At 48.3% G+C, this 18,335-nt stretch overlaps 3 protein-coding genes across 3 annotated transcripts; all 3 read right to left on the bottom strand.

Annotated features, from left to right (window-relative positions):
• Window positions 1-140: 140 nt before the first annotated feature.
• On the bottom strand, window positions 141-2,218 carry LOC108038348 (protein MTO1 homolog, mitochondrial). The gene has a single exon (XM_017115129.2). The coding sequence runs from the start codon at window positions 2,183-2,185 to the stop codon at window positions 200-202; it is 1,986 nt and encodes a 661-aa protein (XP_016970618.1). The 5' UTR covers window positions 2,186-2,218; the 3' UTR covers window positions 141-199.
• Window positions 2,219-2,431: 213 nt separating this feature from the next.
• LOC108038370 (small subunit processome component 20 homolog) lies at window positions 2,432-11,175 on the bottom strand. The gene is made up of 6 exons (XM_017115149.2): window positions 11,011-11,175; window positions 8,584-10,948; window positions 5,671-8,523; window positions 3,747-5,608; window positions 3,048-3,683; window positions 2,432-2,990 (listed from the first exon to the last, which is right to left on the bottom strand). Exons 1-6 carry the CDS (start codon window positions 11,053-11,055, stop codon window positions 2,556-2,558), a joined length of 8,196 nt encoding a protein of 2,731 aa, XP_016970638.2. The 5' UTR covers window positions 11,056-11,175; the 3' UTR covers window positions 2,432-2,555.
• Window positions 11,176-11,465: 290 nt separating this feature from the next.
• Window positions 11,466-16,974, bottom strand: LOC108038381 (5-oxoprolinase). The gene is made up of 6 exons (XM_017115160.2): window positions 16,476-16,974; window positions 16,103-16,415; window positions 14,562-15,324; window positions 13,341-14,356; window positions 11,799-12,999; window positions 11,466-11,745 (listed from the first exon to the last, which is right to left on the bottom strand). Exons 1-6 carry the CDS (start codon window positions 16,918-16,920, stop codon window positions 11,593-11,595), a joined length of 3,891 nt encoding a protein of 1,296 aa, XP_016970649.2. The 5' UTR covers window positions 16,921-16,974; the 3' UTR covers window positions 11,466-11,592.
• Between the last annotated feature and the right edge of the window lie 1,361 nt (window positions 16,975-18,335).

The raw sequence follows: 18,335 nt of genomic DNA, 5'->3' as shown, positions 1-18,335 counted from the left end.
ATTTTATGAAATAAACTCTACTTAAGGATAAGCTATAAACATATTTTTTCGTCTGAGGAGATGGGAATGGGAAGTGTCTATTCCAATGTATATTTCTGGTATCAAGAAAATTAACGATTCAATTTATAAACTCCTTTAAAATTGCACATTAAAATATTATTTAATTACTTTCTATATTTACAAGAGATACATTTCTTAACTAAGCTTTCGCTACTTCCGCTTTTTTGACATACTTCAGTATCCTTAAAATTGTAGAAGGTGTTACCCCTTGAATTCTACTGGCCGCTGCAATTGTTTGCGGCTGAATGAGCGTCAGCTTCTGTCGCTCCTCGTTGGACAAATTCAGGGACTTGGAGAAGTAGTCAATGTCGCTAGGAATGGAGAGACGCTCCTCACGCCGCACATCTTCCACATCCCGCTGCTGTTCATCCACAAAGAACGAGTATAACGCTTCGATTTTCAGTCTTTCAGCCAAGTTCCGCTCGCCGCTTAGCCAGCTCAGTTCGCTAGGATGAAGCTGGATTAACTGATCCACAGAGATGTTGTCTGCCGGAATCCCTAGCATGTCGAAGGCAGTTTTCTCCATCGAAGATTTGGCCATGGGCAGATCGAGTGCCTTGCGCCAGTAGTGGGTGTGTTTGCGTAGTCGTCTCAAGGATTCAATGGCCGATTTTAATTTCTCTTCGGTTCTCTGGAAATGCTCGTACCGATGTGGCAATACCAGACCAAAGTCATATCCCTTTTGAGTGAGGCGCATGTCGGCATTGTCCGGACGAAGTGACAGCCGGAACTCTGCTCGACTGGTGAACATTCGATAGGGTTCGTTGGTGCCCAGAGATGTGAGGTCGTCGATCAGCACACCTATGTATCCTTCTGTTCGGCTTATAGTTAGTTTCCTTCCGTCGCCGTGACGAGTTTTTCCGGCCGCATTTGCACCAGCTATGATTCCCTGGGCCGCTGCCTCCTCGTAGCCTGTGGTTCCATTTATCTGACCAGCAAAGAAGAGTCCGGGCACTCGTTTCGTTTCCAGCGTGGGATACAGCTCGCGGGGATCTATGAAATCGTACTCCACCCCGTAGCCGGGCTGAACAACTTCCGCATTCTCCAGACCCTGGATGGCATGGACCAGTTCCACTTGTTGTTCGTATGGCAGCGTGCAGGAGATTCCCTGTGGATACACCAAAGGGCTGTCCAGACCCTCCGGCTCCAGCCACACTTGATGAACCTTGGCGCCAAACCGCAGGATTTTGGACTCAATCGAAGGACAATAGCGTGGACCGGTTACCTCCTCGGTGACATGGCGATTCACGTGGAGATTATTGCGCACAATGTCACTGACCTTTTCAGTGGTGTAGGTAAGATAGCAGGGCAACTGATCTTTGGCGGGTATCCAAACTTGTCTGTTGAGGAAGGAGAATGGCATGGGAGGATCATCACCATCGTGCCTTTGAAGCTGTGAGTAATCCACACTCCTCTTTGCTATCCTGGGCGGAGTACCCGTTTTCAGCCTTCCCATGCGGAAACCCAATCTGTCGATGGCCTCGCCCAGGGCTTTGGCTGGAGCATCTCCAATCCGCCCGGCTGGACGCACCTCTAGTCCGATGTTTATGTGTGCCCGCAGGAAAGTGCCCGTTGTGAGCACCACGGATCGACTGCGAACCACTTCGCCGTTGGCCAACAGAACTCCAGCACAACGCCTGGTTTGGGTGTCCTGCTCATCCTCGATGAGGAGGTTGTCCACGGCAGCTGCTCGGATCTCCAGATTGGGAGTGCTATGCAGCTCGCGCTGCACAGCCTTCTTGTACAGCTGTCGATCGATCTGCGCCCTGGGTCCCCAAACTGCCGGTCCGCGTCGCCTGTTGAGCACCTTGTAATGGACTCCGCTCACATCGCAGCAGCGGCCGCAAACCCCATCCAGGGCATCCACCTCGCGCATCAGGTGGCCCTTGCCAATGCCCCCGAACGAGGGATTGCAGGACATCTCGCCAATGGTCTCCAGTTTGTGGGTGAGCAGCAGCGTGCGGGATCCCATGCGAGCGGCTGCCGCCGATGCCTCTGTGCCGGCATGTCCGCCTCCGATTACCACCACGTCGTAGATCTCGGCACTGGCGCTGTGGGTAGTCCTTGATGGGAAAAGGATCCTTCTGGCCAGGCCGTGGATCACGGCGGTTCGCAGCTGCTGCATTTTCGAAATAATAAACAATAACAACAACTGGAATTGCACAACACATGCGAGTCGACTTATCGATGGCTCCCCTTTTCGTATCGATAGGAGTGCTCCACAAACAATTAATCGATAAGAAGCGCCAAATTTAAATTACTCAATTACCAAAGTTAGTTAATTTTATAATAAGTAAGGTAGACTAAGCTGTAACATCTGGCTCTTCTTTAAGAAACCAATTTCCAAAAATTTTGTAATCAAATCGTTAAATTAAGTTTTATTGCAATAACGGCTTGTATATTTTCCACATATTGCTTAGGTAGGCTACAATTTCCGGTATATTTCCGTTCTACTTAGAAAACAACTTAGTTTAAAAAAACAACCGACTAACTAATTAAAATCCATCCATTTCTGCTTTCCGTTTGCGTTTTTTAAGCTTTTGCTTGATGTCTGGCGCTTTGCCGCGGATGACAGCTGCCTTCAGACGCTTCGCTGCCTTCTTGCGCTCCTGCACGCCAGCCTTCCGCTTGGCCGCCCGTTCCGGATCATGGATCTTCTCCTGGGCCACAACCTTGCGGCGCTCGGCACGGCGAGCCATCAGCCTGGTCTGCACCGCATTCCTCAGTTTGTCGTAGATATCGGCTCCGATGCGCTTCCTCAGACGACTGCCTACGCGGAGGGCTTGCTGGCGCAACTCCGCGTCCACGTTCTGATCCTCCTCGGACATTTCGCGAACCAGGGCCTGGAGGAGCGACGGCGCCAATCGGGTCACGGACTCCACACTGAGCAGCGTGGACAGAGCCTCTATAAGCGTGAACATAGCAGTCCGCTAAAGTTGAAAAAAGTATCAGTAATCACTCTTTGGATAGTATAGGGTCATACGTACTATGCTGGTATCGTGAGGAGCCTTGGCCACTTCTTTGTTGATCAGAAAACGTATATTTCGCAGCAGCCAGTTAAGATTTATTTTGTTGACCGTCTCTTGTTCCTCACCCTCATCAGCATCCTTCTCCTGTTTCAGACTGAAGGGAACATCTCTCAGCATGTGTCCAACGTACAACAGAATCTTCGTCAGTTCGTCGACCATTTCCTGCGCTGTTTGGCCCGGCGTGACCTGGGCACACAGATCTAATACCAGAGATTTTATATCCTCGGCAGGCTGCGCATAAATGAAGTAAAGGCTCTGCTCAGTGTCTTCTTCTCTCTTAACTCCGGACAGCTGTTGGCCCACATAAGTGTAATCGTAGTGAGCCAAGATGTGGGTAAGGAGTTTGGCTGCATTGCAGCGCACCCAGTTGTGCTCGTGTCCCAAATGTCGCTGAGAGCCATAGGCCAGTTCATCAATCGTATCCGAAAGTTCCGGATTGCTGAGCAAGGACTCTCCGCAATGCTCGAAGATCTTCAGCAGACAGTACTGCAGTTGAATGAGCTGATGGTCAACTTTGCGCTGTTGTTCTTCCAAACGCAGTTCGTGGTCTTGGCCAGCTAGCAGGAGTTCTTCATCGGGCGTAGTTTCGGATTTCTAGAAAAAAAATTAAGGTATGTTAAAGAAAATAATTTACATACTCATAAACACTGCGATTACCTTTCGCCTTTTCTTTTTATGCAGATCATTTTCGTCCACCTCCGATGCCAGATTACCTGGAGCCCGCACGAATCTACCGCCCGCTTCCGCATCACCCAAAGTCAGAACATTCACCAGAGTGGGTAGAACCAATGTCAATCTTTCTGCAAAACCAGCCTTCTCTGCCTGAACAAATCTCGAGAGTAGAGCAGCGGCCATTTCCCGGACTCCAGGCTTCTGGCTGGATTGTGGTGAGGTGAAAAACAGCAGTGTGAGATCCAGCAAGGGCTTCCTTTCCTGTTTGGTGAGACGTCCGATCAGAGCTTCCAGAGCAGCGGCCACACTGCGCCGACACGCGGGATCCTCATCGTTAACCAGTCGAGTGCCCAGGGAAAGGTATAGAAACTCGGATTGTTTGGCCAACATTAGCTGCGGGAATTTGTTGATGATGGAGTGCATAAACTGGATGGCCGACTGGCGACCAGCGGTTTGGCTGTAGCACAACTGAACCGACATGAACTTGACCAACTGCTCCACCTTCTGACGCAGCGTATACTCCATCATATAGGTAAGCAGGATGCCACGACACTCATCTCGCACGTAATCCGAGGGTGAGATGATGGAAAGGTCTCCCAAACGTTTCATCAGTTCGTGCAAGGAACGAGTGTCCACTTTTCGACCCACAAGTGCCTTGAGCAGGGTGAACACCATGGTTTGGCTGCTGCATTCGCCTTCTTGCAGCTCCTGTTCGATGTGCAGCAGAAGCTGCTCTATTTGCTCGTTGCTGAGTTGGTAATCCTGGCACTTCCGCAGTAGAGCCACCACTGCCTTAAAGCTCGCTCTGACCAGCTGAGCGTTCTCTTCCTGCCGGGTGGCTCCAAAAGTCGAGAAATTCTTAAGGATCTCAAACATACGTCCAACCACAGGCTGAAGTGCCTCAGTGTTCAGTTCGGAGAGCTCGTAATCTCCCAACCAAATGGCCGTGTAGCACTTTAGGGCATAGGTAGTGGTTCTGGCGTGGTTGCTGCTCAAGGAATCTTTTAGAAGGGGAAGTAGGGGATGCAGGAAGGGCTGATAGTCCAGATCCGTTAACTTTTTTCGTTTCAGAACGAAATGAAGGAGCTCCAAACCGAATTCGACCAGAATGTGAGCGTTGGCCTGGGCATTTGACTTGACTTGCTTGTTTCCGATGACCACACTGCGTCTTCCCGGCGCCGGTTGAAGGATTAGGCAATCAGGACGCGTTCTTTTCATCAGTGCCTGCTCCTTATCCGTGAGCTGCCGCTTTTTAGTGCCCGGCAAAAGGTCACTGATACTCTCCGACATCGTGCCGTATATGAAGATCAGGAGACTCTCCCTTGCGATGTGACTGTTCTCTACTAAGCCACCCACGATTTTAGCAAAGCACTCCTGAATCTTCTGAGTGACTTTGCGAGAATGGGATCGGGCCAAATGCTCTTTGAAGGGCAAGAGCAGGTCCAACAAGCAATTATCCCGAATATGTCTAGCGGCTATTTGAAGTGTGAGATAGCTCTTCGCACTTGGTTTGGCTTCTGGCGTGTGGGCCACGATTTTCTCCACCTCCTTCTCGGCGCTCACATCGCCGAATATATCATTTAGAGCCACTTCCAGTAGATTCTGCAGGCATTTTTCAATGTGGTCTGGTTGCAGGGCGCCCTTCAGAGCATCCAAAACGCCATGAAGAGTCACAGAGAGTACGTGCACCTGGAATCCCCTTGTGAGGAGTGATTGCAACTGCTCCAGCAGCATGCCCAAGTAACTGCCACCCAACGTGATCATAATCTTCTTGAGAATGTCACGGGTTAGCATTCGGACGGATTTCAGAGGAGATCGTAGGAAAGTGCAGACCTTCATGAAGATTCCTAAAGGAAATACATTAAGAATTATTATTGCCTCTCGTTTTGGGTTAGTCTAGTGAACATACCAGGTAGACTGTTTTCCAATAATTCCAAAGGAAGCTTCTGCAGCAGCTTCACCATAGCCAAGGCAATGGGTACCCGCTGGATTTCCTCTTCCTCGCGCTCGTAGCTCAGGCGTCGCCGGTTTACCTTGTGCTTGGTGTCGTAGTTGGTCTTTTCGGTGATGGATCGGTTCAGGGTTGGCAGCAACACTGTGGTGATGGTGGCCATGACTTTCTTGGCAGCGTTGGGAGCCAGCAATTGGGTGCGCTGTTGTTCCACCACAGGTTCGGCCACCTCTTCTTCCTCGAAGTCAATAAAGTCCGACTGATCCTCCTCTTTTTTCAAGGGCTTCTCTTCGGCATCAGCATCCTCTTCCGTCTTATTTTCCGGTGACTCCTCAGCGGGCTCCTTTGCCTCTACCTCCTCGGCTAGTCTCTGCTTGAGTTTGGCGAGCGAAGCGAGATCCGTCTGCGCCTGGGTCAAGTCAAAGTGAAAGGCATCCAGGATCCGAACCACCAGTCGGACACACTGCTTCTGCTGCCCTTGGGCATGTCTTAGTTTTTGGAGGTAGTAGCGGAGAACTGCTTGGTATTGAGTCCAAGGCAGGAGTTCACTCATCACTCCCACCGCCTCGATGGCGGCATCCACCAGCGTGTGTTTTCCGGAGTGCTTTTCGCTCATCAGATACCTGGTTGCCAGGGGGAGGAGGAACTGGGTGAGGGTACGCGCACAGGGCGGCGCCTGTCTCCAACTGCCTCCCGAGATATTCACCAGGCGCTGTAGGGCACGACCGTGTCGCTGGGTCTGCAGGTGAAGCATGTTTTCAAAGAAGTCCACCTCCAGGTCGTGTTTGTCCGCCAGTGGCGAGAGATCCTTCAAGACCTCGTGTGCAGCTGGACATTGGCGTGCCAGTTCGCCCAGTAAACCAATGGCCTCGCTCCTCGCATGCTCGTGCTTCTCATCTCTCATACAGCGCTGTAATAGAGGCAGCACTGTGTCCTCCAGCCAGAAATGTATATCCTCTTTTACCTCTAGTTGCAGAGTTATTAAAGGAAGCAAGGGCTTTAGCAGTTCCCCTATGTTCACTCTCATGCCCAGATCCGAATCGTGGCGCAACATGTAAAAGCAGTTGTAGACCACCAGAACTCCGAGTTGCAAGTCTATCTTCTTGTCCTTTTTCTCCACCAACTGCTTAAGTTCCGAAAGACCCTCCAGACGTTTGTCGTAGTCCGGTTGCTCCAGCCATCTCTTGTCCCAGGCATTAAGAAGCAGCACAATCCTTACCCACTCCCGCAGAGATGCGGCAGTGGAGGATAGTTCGGAGTTCTGTTTCGCCTCCTTGTGCAGCCTTTTCGCCATGTCCGCCAAGAGTTCGCAAAGTAACTTTCTAGCAGGCAGTACATTAACCTGTTCGAACAGCGGAGCTAGTTGACGAACATAATCCTGCGGTTTCGGGACACGTTTGAGCAAGTTGGACAATGTGGTGACTAATTGAACGACGGTCTCCGGGCCAGCTGAAGCCGCCTGCTTGGTGAATATGGGCAGGACTACCTCCAGCAGCAGCTCGCAAGTAGCTGGTTCCTCCACATGCGAGGTAATAAGGGTTAGAATGTTGAGCTCCCGCTTATCAAGCGTCTGTCTGCCGGCCTTCTTGTGGCGCCAACTATTCTGCAACTGCTGCAGGATCGCTGGAATGTGGGGATGCACAATAGACAGTGCTTCGGCACCGTACTCCTCAGTGGCAGCCGCTTCCAGGAGTTGCTCCACCATCTGCAGAAGCGAACGCTTGACATTAGGCTTGGCTTTGTCATTAAGCAGCAGAGCCACCAAGTGATTCATTATTGGAAGTTTATCGGAAAGAGGACTCCTGTTCAACCATTTCTGGTAGCGGGGTTCCCCGCCCCACAAAAGGAGCAACTTCAGCATGGGTGTGGGCGTGTGAATGGAGTCCTGCGAAAGGCGAGCGATACCAGGCCAGAGGTAGACCTCACAAATAGCATTCATTTCCGGCTCCTGCCACAGCTCATCCATGTCCACCAGCTGGCCAAAGTAGTTGACCAGTGTCTGCAGGCCCGAGTGCTTCACATTCTTGTAGGCAGCCACCAGCTTTCCCTCTCCATTGATGACTTCCTGGGCGACGCTTCCCACGAGCAGCAGTAATTTCAAAACGTAACATTGAAATTCAGCCGACAGCCTGCCGGCGAATTCCTTGCGAATGAGCTCTAGTAAATTCACGATCCTCTGCAACTGCTTAGCTGCAATTACAGCTGACGGATCATAGGAGTTTCGAACGTATTTGGCAATCTCATTAATTGGTTTATCGGTGTAGGCAGTAAATCTTCCGAAGGCCATTTGCAGGAAATCCATGATCTCGGACTCCTCTAGTTGACCCAGAAATCGAAGGATCAACGTCTTTCGCAGCTGTGCACTCAGTTGCTTTTGGACACCCTTGGTCAGCATTTTGCCATAGAGCACGCGGAGCATGAAGGGCATCAGTTCTGATCTCTGCTGTGCCTGAATGCTGGCCAGTTCGAAGCCACTAAGTGTGGTTTTGAACTTTTCTTCATCAATAAGACCAGATAGCTGAGATTTTTGCTGCACCAGAGCCGTTGGCTGCTTGTAGGCCGCGAGGCAGTCCAAAGCCAATTGTTGCAACTGGGAATTCGGACCAGCTAGAAGCTCCAAATAGAAGTCGTGCATTTCCGCCTGCCGATGCAGGGCCTTGGGATTGGGCTGCGAGACAAAACAGGCCAGTTTCAGCTGGAGCGTTTGAAGTATGAACTTAGTGTGGGCGTTGTGTGTTCTTCTTTTCTGGCGGCCTCGTGGTTCGGGCTTAGTCTCATTCTCATCATCATCATCGGCATCGACATCAGCAGCTAAAAATAATAAGAAGCTTTACAATACTGATTTTTTGCAATTAACTGTAGATAGCTCACCTGTCGCCTCGTTTACATTCCAAGTATACTCCGATTTTTCCAACTGAGCGCGATATTCCTGCTCTAAAAACTGCAAAAACATTCTCACCAAATCCGCATTCTTTACCTCAGCAAGAGTTCCCAACTTGGGAAGGCTTTGCCACAGGAGTTGACGGTAGTTGAGCGCCTGTTGAAGAGTCAATTGTGGCTCCCCGGCCAAAGGAAGGAGCATGGTAAGCGCTGCCGATTGATAGTCCCGTTGAAATGGCTCTTGCAATGTTGTCACCTCCTTTTTGTAGTCTATGCAGGCGACAGTTTCCAGCAACTTGGCCTTAAAGGGGTTCCAGAACTCATCTGCCGTCATAGTTTTTGCGTATGCAGCCAGGAGCTGTTGGACCGGCGCCCACACAAACTTGAAATTATTGTAGAGCAAGCCGAGTAAGAGGTGTACGGAGTGCTCCTTGAAATGTGGCAACTCCGAGAACTGCTTGAACTGAGCAGCCGCCGGTTCCAACTGCTGCAGCTGAAGGAGCAGATCGCGATAGTTGTGTATGGTGGGCTCGATGCAGGCAGCGGCAAAAAAGTATGTGTAGGGATTATTTTTGCTCGACGAGTTTAGCACATCCAAGCAGTGAGCTGCTATGCGTCTGTATTGCAACAGTGGTTGGCTTAGAAGACTCGAAATGGCAGAAAGTAATTCCTCCGAGGCGGAAAGCTCGTTCTTAGGGGTTTCTAGAAGAACCAGTTGCAAGCAGGCCAAGGCTCGGAGGTCTTTCCCCAGTTCAGGGATTAAATAGTCGCTTATTTTAGATCGCAGTTTCTTGGGTAGATTAAACTTGAGCAAGGCATGCGTTTGAAGTAGCAAAAGAAGCTGGGTAAAATCCTTTTCTTCATCTTTTAGGAACTTCTGAATGAGTGATTGCAATATTTGCTCCAAAGGCTGCTTGCTGAATCCCCTCAGGTGTGGAGCCAGGATAAGGAATAGGAGGTGATCCTCCTTGCTTAAATCCAACTCCAGTAGCTCTTTCTCCACGATCTTAATAGCCTCCTTTTGCTTCAGCTGGAGGGGATAAGCATCCCATTGGGCCAGCGAATTGCCATCCACTTGCAGGGGTCTTTTGTGCTGAACAATACGAGCCAGTAGCTCCAGCGCTCTAGTTTGTCTCTGATCTTCGTAGTATCCAATTGCATTAGGTAGCACAAGAATCTCAAATTGTGGATAGTCTAGTAGCTGCAGAATGGTGTCTTCGTATACCGAAACGTGTTTTCGGCTTATGTTTAAAAGTTTTTGCAACAGGCGACTGGCATCAAGTTGGGTGAGTTGAGTATGCTGAGCCTTTAGCAGACTGGTGACCAAGGTTGTCAACGGCTGTAGTGGATCCACTTCCCGCTCCAACAGTTTCAGCAGGGTGGAAACCACCAGCGGAAGCTCGGAGACATAGCGTCCATCCTTGTGGGTGACCAGGGGCAGCATTAGATTGATTAGCCGCAGTACATCAGCACTATCGGTGCTAGCCGCGGAGCAGAGCTTCTGCCACAGGACATTGCTTTGATCTGAGCGCAGGAAGTTCAGCAGAAGTCCCAAGGAGTACTCCACTATATCGCCCAAGAGCTCTGTCTGCGCTTTTGTGTGAGCTGAGGCCTTATTAACAAGCACTTCTAAAACATGGGCAAAGATCTCGGCCGCCGAATTGTGCAGCTGTCCGTTGACGCCGCGTAGAATTTCGTAGATGAGCCGGCCACAGCCATGGACACTCTCCACCTGCTCACGCAGTACAGTCTGCAGCACAAAGGTCAGAAAGCGAGGGAAATCCCGGACATCGCGGGCAATGTATGCAAAGCATTCCACGGCAAAGTTGGTCACATGTTCGGCATAGTGCTGTTCATCCAGGAGCGGCAGAATGGCATTGAACACCACACCAATGTTGCGCTTTAAATATGGCTTTAGGGTCTTGAACAGGTGAGCCAGGCAGATCAGTGTCCACTCCAGCTGCTCGGCATCCTGGGTGTTGAGCAGACAGATCAGGCGATCCAGGACGCGTTGGAAGTAAGGGTAGAACTCCTCGCGGAGATCCCTGGCCAGGACGTACAGCAGCTCCAGCAGCGGCTGTTGGGACAGATTCGTGGCGGTGGCCAGGCGCTCTAGCAGCAGGTCCACCACAAAGTCCTTCTGGTGCAGCAGCTGCGGCAGGGTGACTATCTTCCTGCATCGTTTGCTGAAGTAGTTGTACTCCTCGGTGAGATTGAGCACGTTCCATTTCTGAATTGTCTGCTGGAAGTAGGTTGCATTCTCCTCCTCGTCGAGCTCCTCGTTCCGGTGGCCGATGTGGTAGAGGGCCAAGTGCCGCAAGTCAATCTCATTCACCCGATCCCCGAAAGATTTGAACTGCGAGAAAAGAACATGTGAGACGGAGCACCCAACAACGTGAGACTTCTGGGGACACTCACCCGAAATGTGTTCGTCTCTTTTGTCTTTTCCGCTAACGCTGCCATTTTGTTATAGTTTGCACTCAATTACCATTCACTTCATTTGCGCTTAGCTGATTTAATTTGCCGAAAAAACACTTTTGTTTACGGACACCAGTTTTTCAAATGCAACACGTGCAAAACATATTTACGCACAAGTATCGATAGACTGTCGGCGATTGCAGTCACCGAAAACATATGTTCGTTTATAATTATCGATAGTTTCATATACCGGCTTTAGCTTGGCGCACTATTTAAACAGCTTTTTGTAAGCCAAATATATAATTATCTAATTTCAGTCCAAAAGTGTAAGTCTAAATAATTGGTTTATTTTCAATTATATGATCTTCTTTAATTATTTTCTAAGTGGAAACAACGTTTAAAAATGTACTTATGTTTGAAATATGTAAAATTTGCATAAGGAAATAAAACATTTGTTTTAATTTTTTAAACACTGAATAAATTTTATTATTGGGACCTACACCTGATTTTAACACTCAATTTAAGAGACTTTTTTAATATGGCACATACAATTTTTGTTTTACAAAATATAAAAGATAATTTTTAGGCAGATTCCTGGGATTGGAGGTAGTTGAAAACAGTGCCACGCTCCACGTATCGTTTGCTGTTTTCCTGATTCAAACCTTCTCCGGTTTTAGAAAAATCTTCAATAGGTCCAAATCCACCTCCGCCTGGAGTTTTCATGGCAAAAGTATCCTAAAATAGATCGTTTAGTACCCGAAGTAATTTTAACGTATATCAAAACATACCCCAGCCTCCACATCGATGCAGGTCTTTCCTGCCAAGGCGATCACTCGACCATCCCTTTTGACCACCAAGTTACGGCCACTCTTTGCAGATTCCCCGCCAGCGAGACCGTAGGGTTGCAGGGTGCGTCGCTCCGTCAGGACGGACAGGGTTACCGGTTTGCGGAAAAGCAGATCCCGCTCTACGCCCTCGCCTCCGTGGAACTGACCTCGTCCGCCGGAGCCATCGGTGCGCAGGCAGAACCGCTTCAGGATCATGGGATAGCGCAGCTCCAGGATTTCAGGGTCGGTGATGCGGGTGTTCGTCATGTGCGTGTGCACTCCACCGGCTCCGTGCCAGCCGGGTCCGGCGCCTGCTCCTCCGGCCACGGTCTCGTAGTATCCCCAGGTCTCGTCCCCGATGGTTATGTTGTTCATGCATCCCTGCGAGGCGGCGCACACCCCAAAGGCCTTTAGCACGGTGTCCACGATGCGCTGCGAGGTCTGCACATTGCCACCGACCACGGCGGCTCCCTCCGAAGGATCCAGTATGGAGTTCTTCGGAATGATCACCTGGATGGGGGCCAGGCAGCCCTGGTTGAGGGGAACATCGTGGCCGACCATGCAGCGCAGGCAGTAGATTAGGGCGGACAAGGTGATGGCCCGCGGGGCATTGCAGTTGCCCCACACTTCCACCCCCGATCCGGTGAAATCACACAGGGCCGATCCCTGCTCCGCATCGATGGTCACCTTGAGGGCGATGGGAGAGCCATCGTCCATGAACTCCTTCGCCTCCAACACCGTGGATCCCGTGCGTTCCAGCGTATCCCGCCCAATCTGTCGCAGCATATCCCTAACTGCCAATTCGGCGTTCTTCTGGATGTGGGACATGTACGCCTGCACCACGTCCAGTCCATAGCTGTCGATCAGCTCCGCCACCAGCTGGATACCCTTGTGGTTGGCCGCGATCTGGGCCTTCAGATCCGACAGATTGTCGCTTAGGTTCCGCGTGCCCACGGCACCCTTTGCGGATGTAGGCGTGGTCAGCTGTTCAATGATCTGCTGCTCCTGGAAGAGTCCATTCTCCACGATCAGGAAGGACTTGAAGGCGGCACCCTCCTGGGCCAACGAGGTGGAGTGCGGCGGCATGGAGCCGGGAGTAATGCCACCGATATCCGCATGGTGACCTCGGGAGGCAACAAAGAAGACCGGTCGCGGGTGATCCCTGGAAATATTTATGAAGATTAAATATTTAAGAGATCAAAAAAACAGGGTAATATCAAAAAACTTAAGAAATATTTCTTACGCCAAAAAAGAGTCTTTGTCATAATAAAGGTATAAGTATTAATTCGATACCCAACAAAAATTTAATTTAATTTATTATTTTAAAATCAAATATTTTAATTTTGATAAATTCGAAAGATTAAAGTAAAAAAATAGTAGTCACCGAAAATGTTTTTTCGTGGTTTTAAAAGAATTCCGTATGAGATGATTTAATGAAATAATAAATGTTCAAATAATTAAATTAGTTTTGTTTTCAATTTTTAAAGTCTTTCCAATACTCACTCATAAAACACCGGCGTAATGACCGTCAAATCGGGAAGGTGGGATCCTCCTGCCGAGGGATGGTTCGCCAGGATGACATCCCCGTTCTTCAGGGTCTCTCCGCGCACCCTCAGTTGATATTGGACAGTCTCCTGCATGGCGCCCAGGTGAACCGGGATGTGGGGAGCATTACTCACCAATCCACCATCCGGTCCGAAAAGGGCACACGAAAAGTCCAGTCGCTCCTTGATGTTAGTTGAAATCGAAGTGCGCTGGAGCACCCTGCCCATCTGCTCGGCGATGCTCATGAAGCGGTGGCTAAAGATGCTCAGATGCACTGGATCCAAGTCCGCATTGATGCCATGTTTGCCACCCGTCTTCACATCCATGATAAGGTCCCCGAACTGGGTAACTTGGACACCGCACTCCGGCTCAACGACAATGGTCGAGAGCTGATCAATGAGCACCGCGGGTCCGGCGATCTTGTGTCCGGCCAGAAGGTTCTTGGTCAGGTAAATCGGAGCATCGAAGCCGCCCTGATCGAAATAGAGGCGACAACGGGAATTGGATTCGGCTGGAGGCGTCACTTCGGAGGCGTTCTGAATTTTGGATTCCGGGGGTGTCTCGTTCTTGCCCAATCCTCGAATGCGAATATCATCCACAATAATGCGTCTGTTTTGCAATACGAATCCAAATTCCGTGCGGTAACGCTCTAGGAAAGTGGCATTGAAATCTCCGTAGGCCACTATCAGGGAATTTGAGCCCGAGGACTGCTTTCCAGCTGCCGGAGCAACCATTAAGGCGCCATCGGTGCCTTCGTAGCGCAAGTGGAGGAAGGGCTCCAGTTCGATCGTTTTGAATCCATGCTCCGCCAACTTGTCGTGACATTGCTGAGATAAGGCGTCTAGGCGGTCCTTCAGCTGCTGTGCATTCGCATCGCTGAACTCAAGGCCATTCGGCTCCTGGACCTCCTGGACCACGTCTGCCAGAGCCATTCCATAGGCGGACAGGATTCCGGCATACTTGTGGACCACAACCTGGAAAAAAATGTATTGTTTACTAATCATCGACTTTAGATTTTAACTAATGAAAAAATACATTTTTGAAGACTTTTGGTTAGTAAAGATTTTAAAAAATATGGTATTTGGTCTGATACCAAATTAAACCACTATTCCTCTTAAAATAACTCAAAAACTAATAAGAGTTTTTCCTTTAAATCATATTTATCCGAATTGTACCCACCTTGGCGATTCCCAGATTACGTGCGATGGCGCCGGCATGCTGACCACCAGCTCCTCCAAAGCAGGAGAGCACATGGTTTGCCGTATCCAGTCCTCTGGATTGGGTCAAAGCTCGAATGGGACGGCACATGGTTTCGTTGGCCACCCGAATGAAACCGAGAGCCACTTCCTCAACGCTTAAGACCCGGTTATCCCCAGAGGCCTTCAAGTATTCGTTGATCTCCGACTGCAACTCCACAAACTTACTCCTGGCAATCTCATGATCCAGCGGTTCGTTCTCCTTCGGGCCAAAGATCTTGGGGAAATACTGCGGCAGAATGCGTCCCAGTATCAAATTGGCATCCGTCACTGTCAGAGGACCTCCCTTCTTGTAGCAGGCAGGTCCTGGATGGGATCCGGCTGATTCCGGACCCACCACAAATATGCCAGACCGGAAGAACAGCCGCGATCCGCCGCCTGCAGCTACGGTGTTGATGTCCAGCTGAGGAGCCTGTATTGTTACACCTGCGGTGGTGCTTTCGATCACGTGCTCATAGGTTCCGGCGTATCTGGACACATCCGTCGAGGTACCGCCCATGTCGAACCCGATAAGTGGTAGCTCCGTCTCCCGGGCTCCCGTCAGAGCGTATCCCACAACGCCACCCGCTGGTCCGGAGAGAATGGCACGGGCTCCACGGAAGTTCTCCATGTTGGTCAGGCCTCCGTCCGATTGCATGAAGAGCACATCCACGCCCTCCAGCTGCTTGTCGAAGCCAGATTTGAAACTACAGGATGAGAGACTAATGTTAGCCTGGAATTTCTATTAAAAATAAAACAACCTGATGCTGTCCCCTTTATTTTGACCGCCAGTGTGTATTAAAAAAAAAACGCAATCAGTGAGAGCGCGCTTTTGTTTTTATACCCTCAAGATCTTTAGAAACTTGGGTATATTGTGATAAGATAGGGCTATGAACTAGTAAGAGAAAAACAAAGAATATAAAAGACAGTAGAACAAATACCAGTTGAATTAATAAAATAAAAATAATTATTACTATTTTATATATATTCTATATTTAAATGTGATTCAACATTTTAAAGTAAAATATATTTTTTTCACAACTGCGGATACAAATTAAAGGATTTTCAAAGATTGAATTTTTATAGAATAAAAAAAACTCAATCATAATTCGATATTAAATTTAAAAAATATTAATGATATACTTTTTATATATTCTTCATTTAAATGTTAATATTTATTATACAATTATACACAATTAAAGATTTATAGGATTACCCTAGTTATAATCCCATTTAGAGGTATCCCAAAGTCGAGACCCTTATCCAAGCCTTGTTATTCTCTATTTGTTTACTTTACGTAACCCTATAAGAGATCTTAGCTTTGGATGTTTGCTTTGCTGGGTTTTATTCTGCTTTTAGTCTGACTACGGACTTATCTTTATGGCGACTCCCCCGCCGCGGTTAAAAACATCTTTGGGCCCGAAAAGAGCTGGGTCATTCAGCTAATTTACAGACCAGACCAGACCATAGATTAGATGCACTCACCTGGCCAAGTAGCGATCCACATGGGGCGTTAAATAGGCCTCCGCACAGGCCGTGTATCCCCGGGCCACCACCCGGCACATGGGCATGGCCTGGTGGGAGAGCGTGACATGGCTGAAGCCCAGCTCCCGGGCGATGGCTCCCACCCGGAGCTCGTGCTCCGGACAGGCGTAGCTGTGGGCTAGCACCACGGACACCGAGGAGACGCCCTGATCACGGGCTACTGAGAGGGATTCTCGTATAGCCACCTCATCAACTGGTCGCACCTCCAGATACTTGGTGCCGGCCACACCCTCCAGCACCTTCCAGCTGTGATCTGTATTGGTATTCTGTTTAGCAATCGCGGTCGGTTTTATTGTGGAGCACCACTACTCACTCAGCTCACAGCGATCCGCCTGCTCTGGAACTATACGGCAGTCCACCTCGACCACAGACTTATAGAGATTCGCTGGCTTGCGGATGTTAAGATCGAAGATCTTTGGTCTGGCCTGGTTGCCAATGTAGAGCAGATCCCGGAAGCCACTGTTGACCACTAACACCACCGGATCCCCCTTGCGCTCCAACAGGGCATTGGTGGCCACCGTGGTGCCCATGCGAACCCAACCAATTTTGGAGGTGTCTACCAAACCACTGGCTGCCAGATCCTCCCCGGTTTCCTCTTTGAGGATCCGCCGGATGCCCTCGCGAGGGGCATCGCTGTAGCGTTCCGGATCCTCGGAGAGCAGCTTCATGGTGCGCACCTTTCCGCCGGGACAGATGCACAGTACGTCCGTGAAGGTGCCGCCGCGATCGATGGCGAAGCAGTATTTGTTGCCCGACATTATGTTCTTTGTTTCGTGTTTCGCAGAGAGTGGAAAATTTGGACTGAGCGGACAACAAGTGCCACATGCCGTATATATACAGGTGGTCGGTATATAGTATATATTCCGATCTTTACTCTCTTGAAAGCTCTGAAAAGCTTTTTCGCTCGTGATCAGCTGATTAAGAATGCGAGAGAAATAACGAAAGAATTCGAGAGTAAAGAGCCTAGCTTTTATTGTTTAGTGGAGATTTACAAGCGTTAACAACATTTCAAGTTATAAGATACATATGTATATATTAGGATGGGTGGATTTGGAAACCCAAAAATCATAGGGGAGAATTCTTAATTCTACGATAAGCAGAAATTTACATTCGTTTTGAATATTTCAAGTTATAAGATATAGATGTATGTATATATTATAAGGATGGATCGATTTGGAAACCCAAAAACCGTATGGGTAAACGTAATCTTTGAACAATTCTTAACCTTGTTGCCGATGAAATGATATGGGTTAAATCACGCCTGACCGCTTTTGGGAATAAACAAATTACCGGATTATATTTGGAATCAGTAGATTTGTTTAATTTGCGAATAAAAAAATTAAAAGATTTTAGTTGGAGTTAATGGAATGGTGTAATTTTCAGTTTGCCCATAGGTAAATCTAATAAAATTTGTTTTTTTTTAAATATTTTTTTAATGCGAATGCGGAGATTAAACTTGTTTAAACAAATTAATCCTTTGGCAATATTGCTTCGAATTTTCCACTGATAACGTTCACACTCTACGATTTATCATATTCTTTGAGTCCAATCTAATATATAGGTTTACTTTTAATGAGATCTATAATTTATTTTATCAAGGTCAATCAGAGTTTATTGAAATTATTGATTGTTATTTTTGTTTTGGTCTGTTTTTAAAATTTTTTTTTCTCGTTTTATTAAAAAAAATCAAACCATAATATTATTAACAAAGATAAAGCCTTACAAAATTGTGTCTTTATGTAGGCAACATTTGTATATAAGCAATGAGTATCGGATATCTAATAGTCCAGAAACTCTACTATAGCGTTCCTGCTTGTTTTTGTTAAGTCTATACTATGACCAATATCCTGAGCTTTAAAAATTTATTGATAATTTTCTCTTCGTTCAACATAGTTTAAAGAAACTTATACAACATCAGTCATTAAAAGCAAATCAAAAAGTCATAGCTGTCTAATTAAAAATACAATACGATTTGTCTGAATTTTAATACCGTTTTTATCCTGCCACAAACGAACCCATTGAGTGTCAACAATGCCACATATCATCCCATTCGCCAGTATAGTTTGTTCCAATTCGAGCTTATTGAGCGCAAACGCAGTAATGTCTCGTTTCCATTGATGGCCCCCGCATCCCATAAATATATGCAAATGCATGTTTTATCTGTTTTTTACTT

Source organism: Drosophila rhopaloa, unplaced genomic scaffold (genome assembly GCF_018152115.1).
Source record: "Drosophila rhopaloa isolate 14029-0021.01 unplaced genomic scaffold, ASM1815211v1 contig_115, whole genome shotgun sequence".
Classification (NCBI taxonomy): Eukaryota; Metazoa; Arthropoda; class Insecta; order Diptera; family Drosophilidae; genus Drosophila; species Drosophila rhopaloa.
The sequence above is the reverse complement of the archived record's forward strand: the minus strand, read 5'-3'. Positions and strand labels throughout refer to the sequence as shown.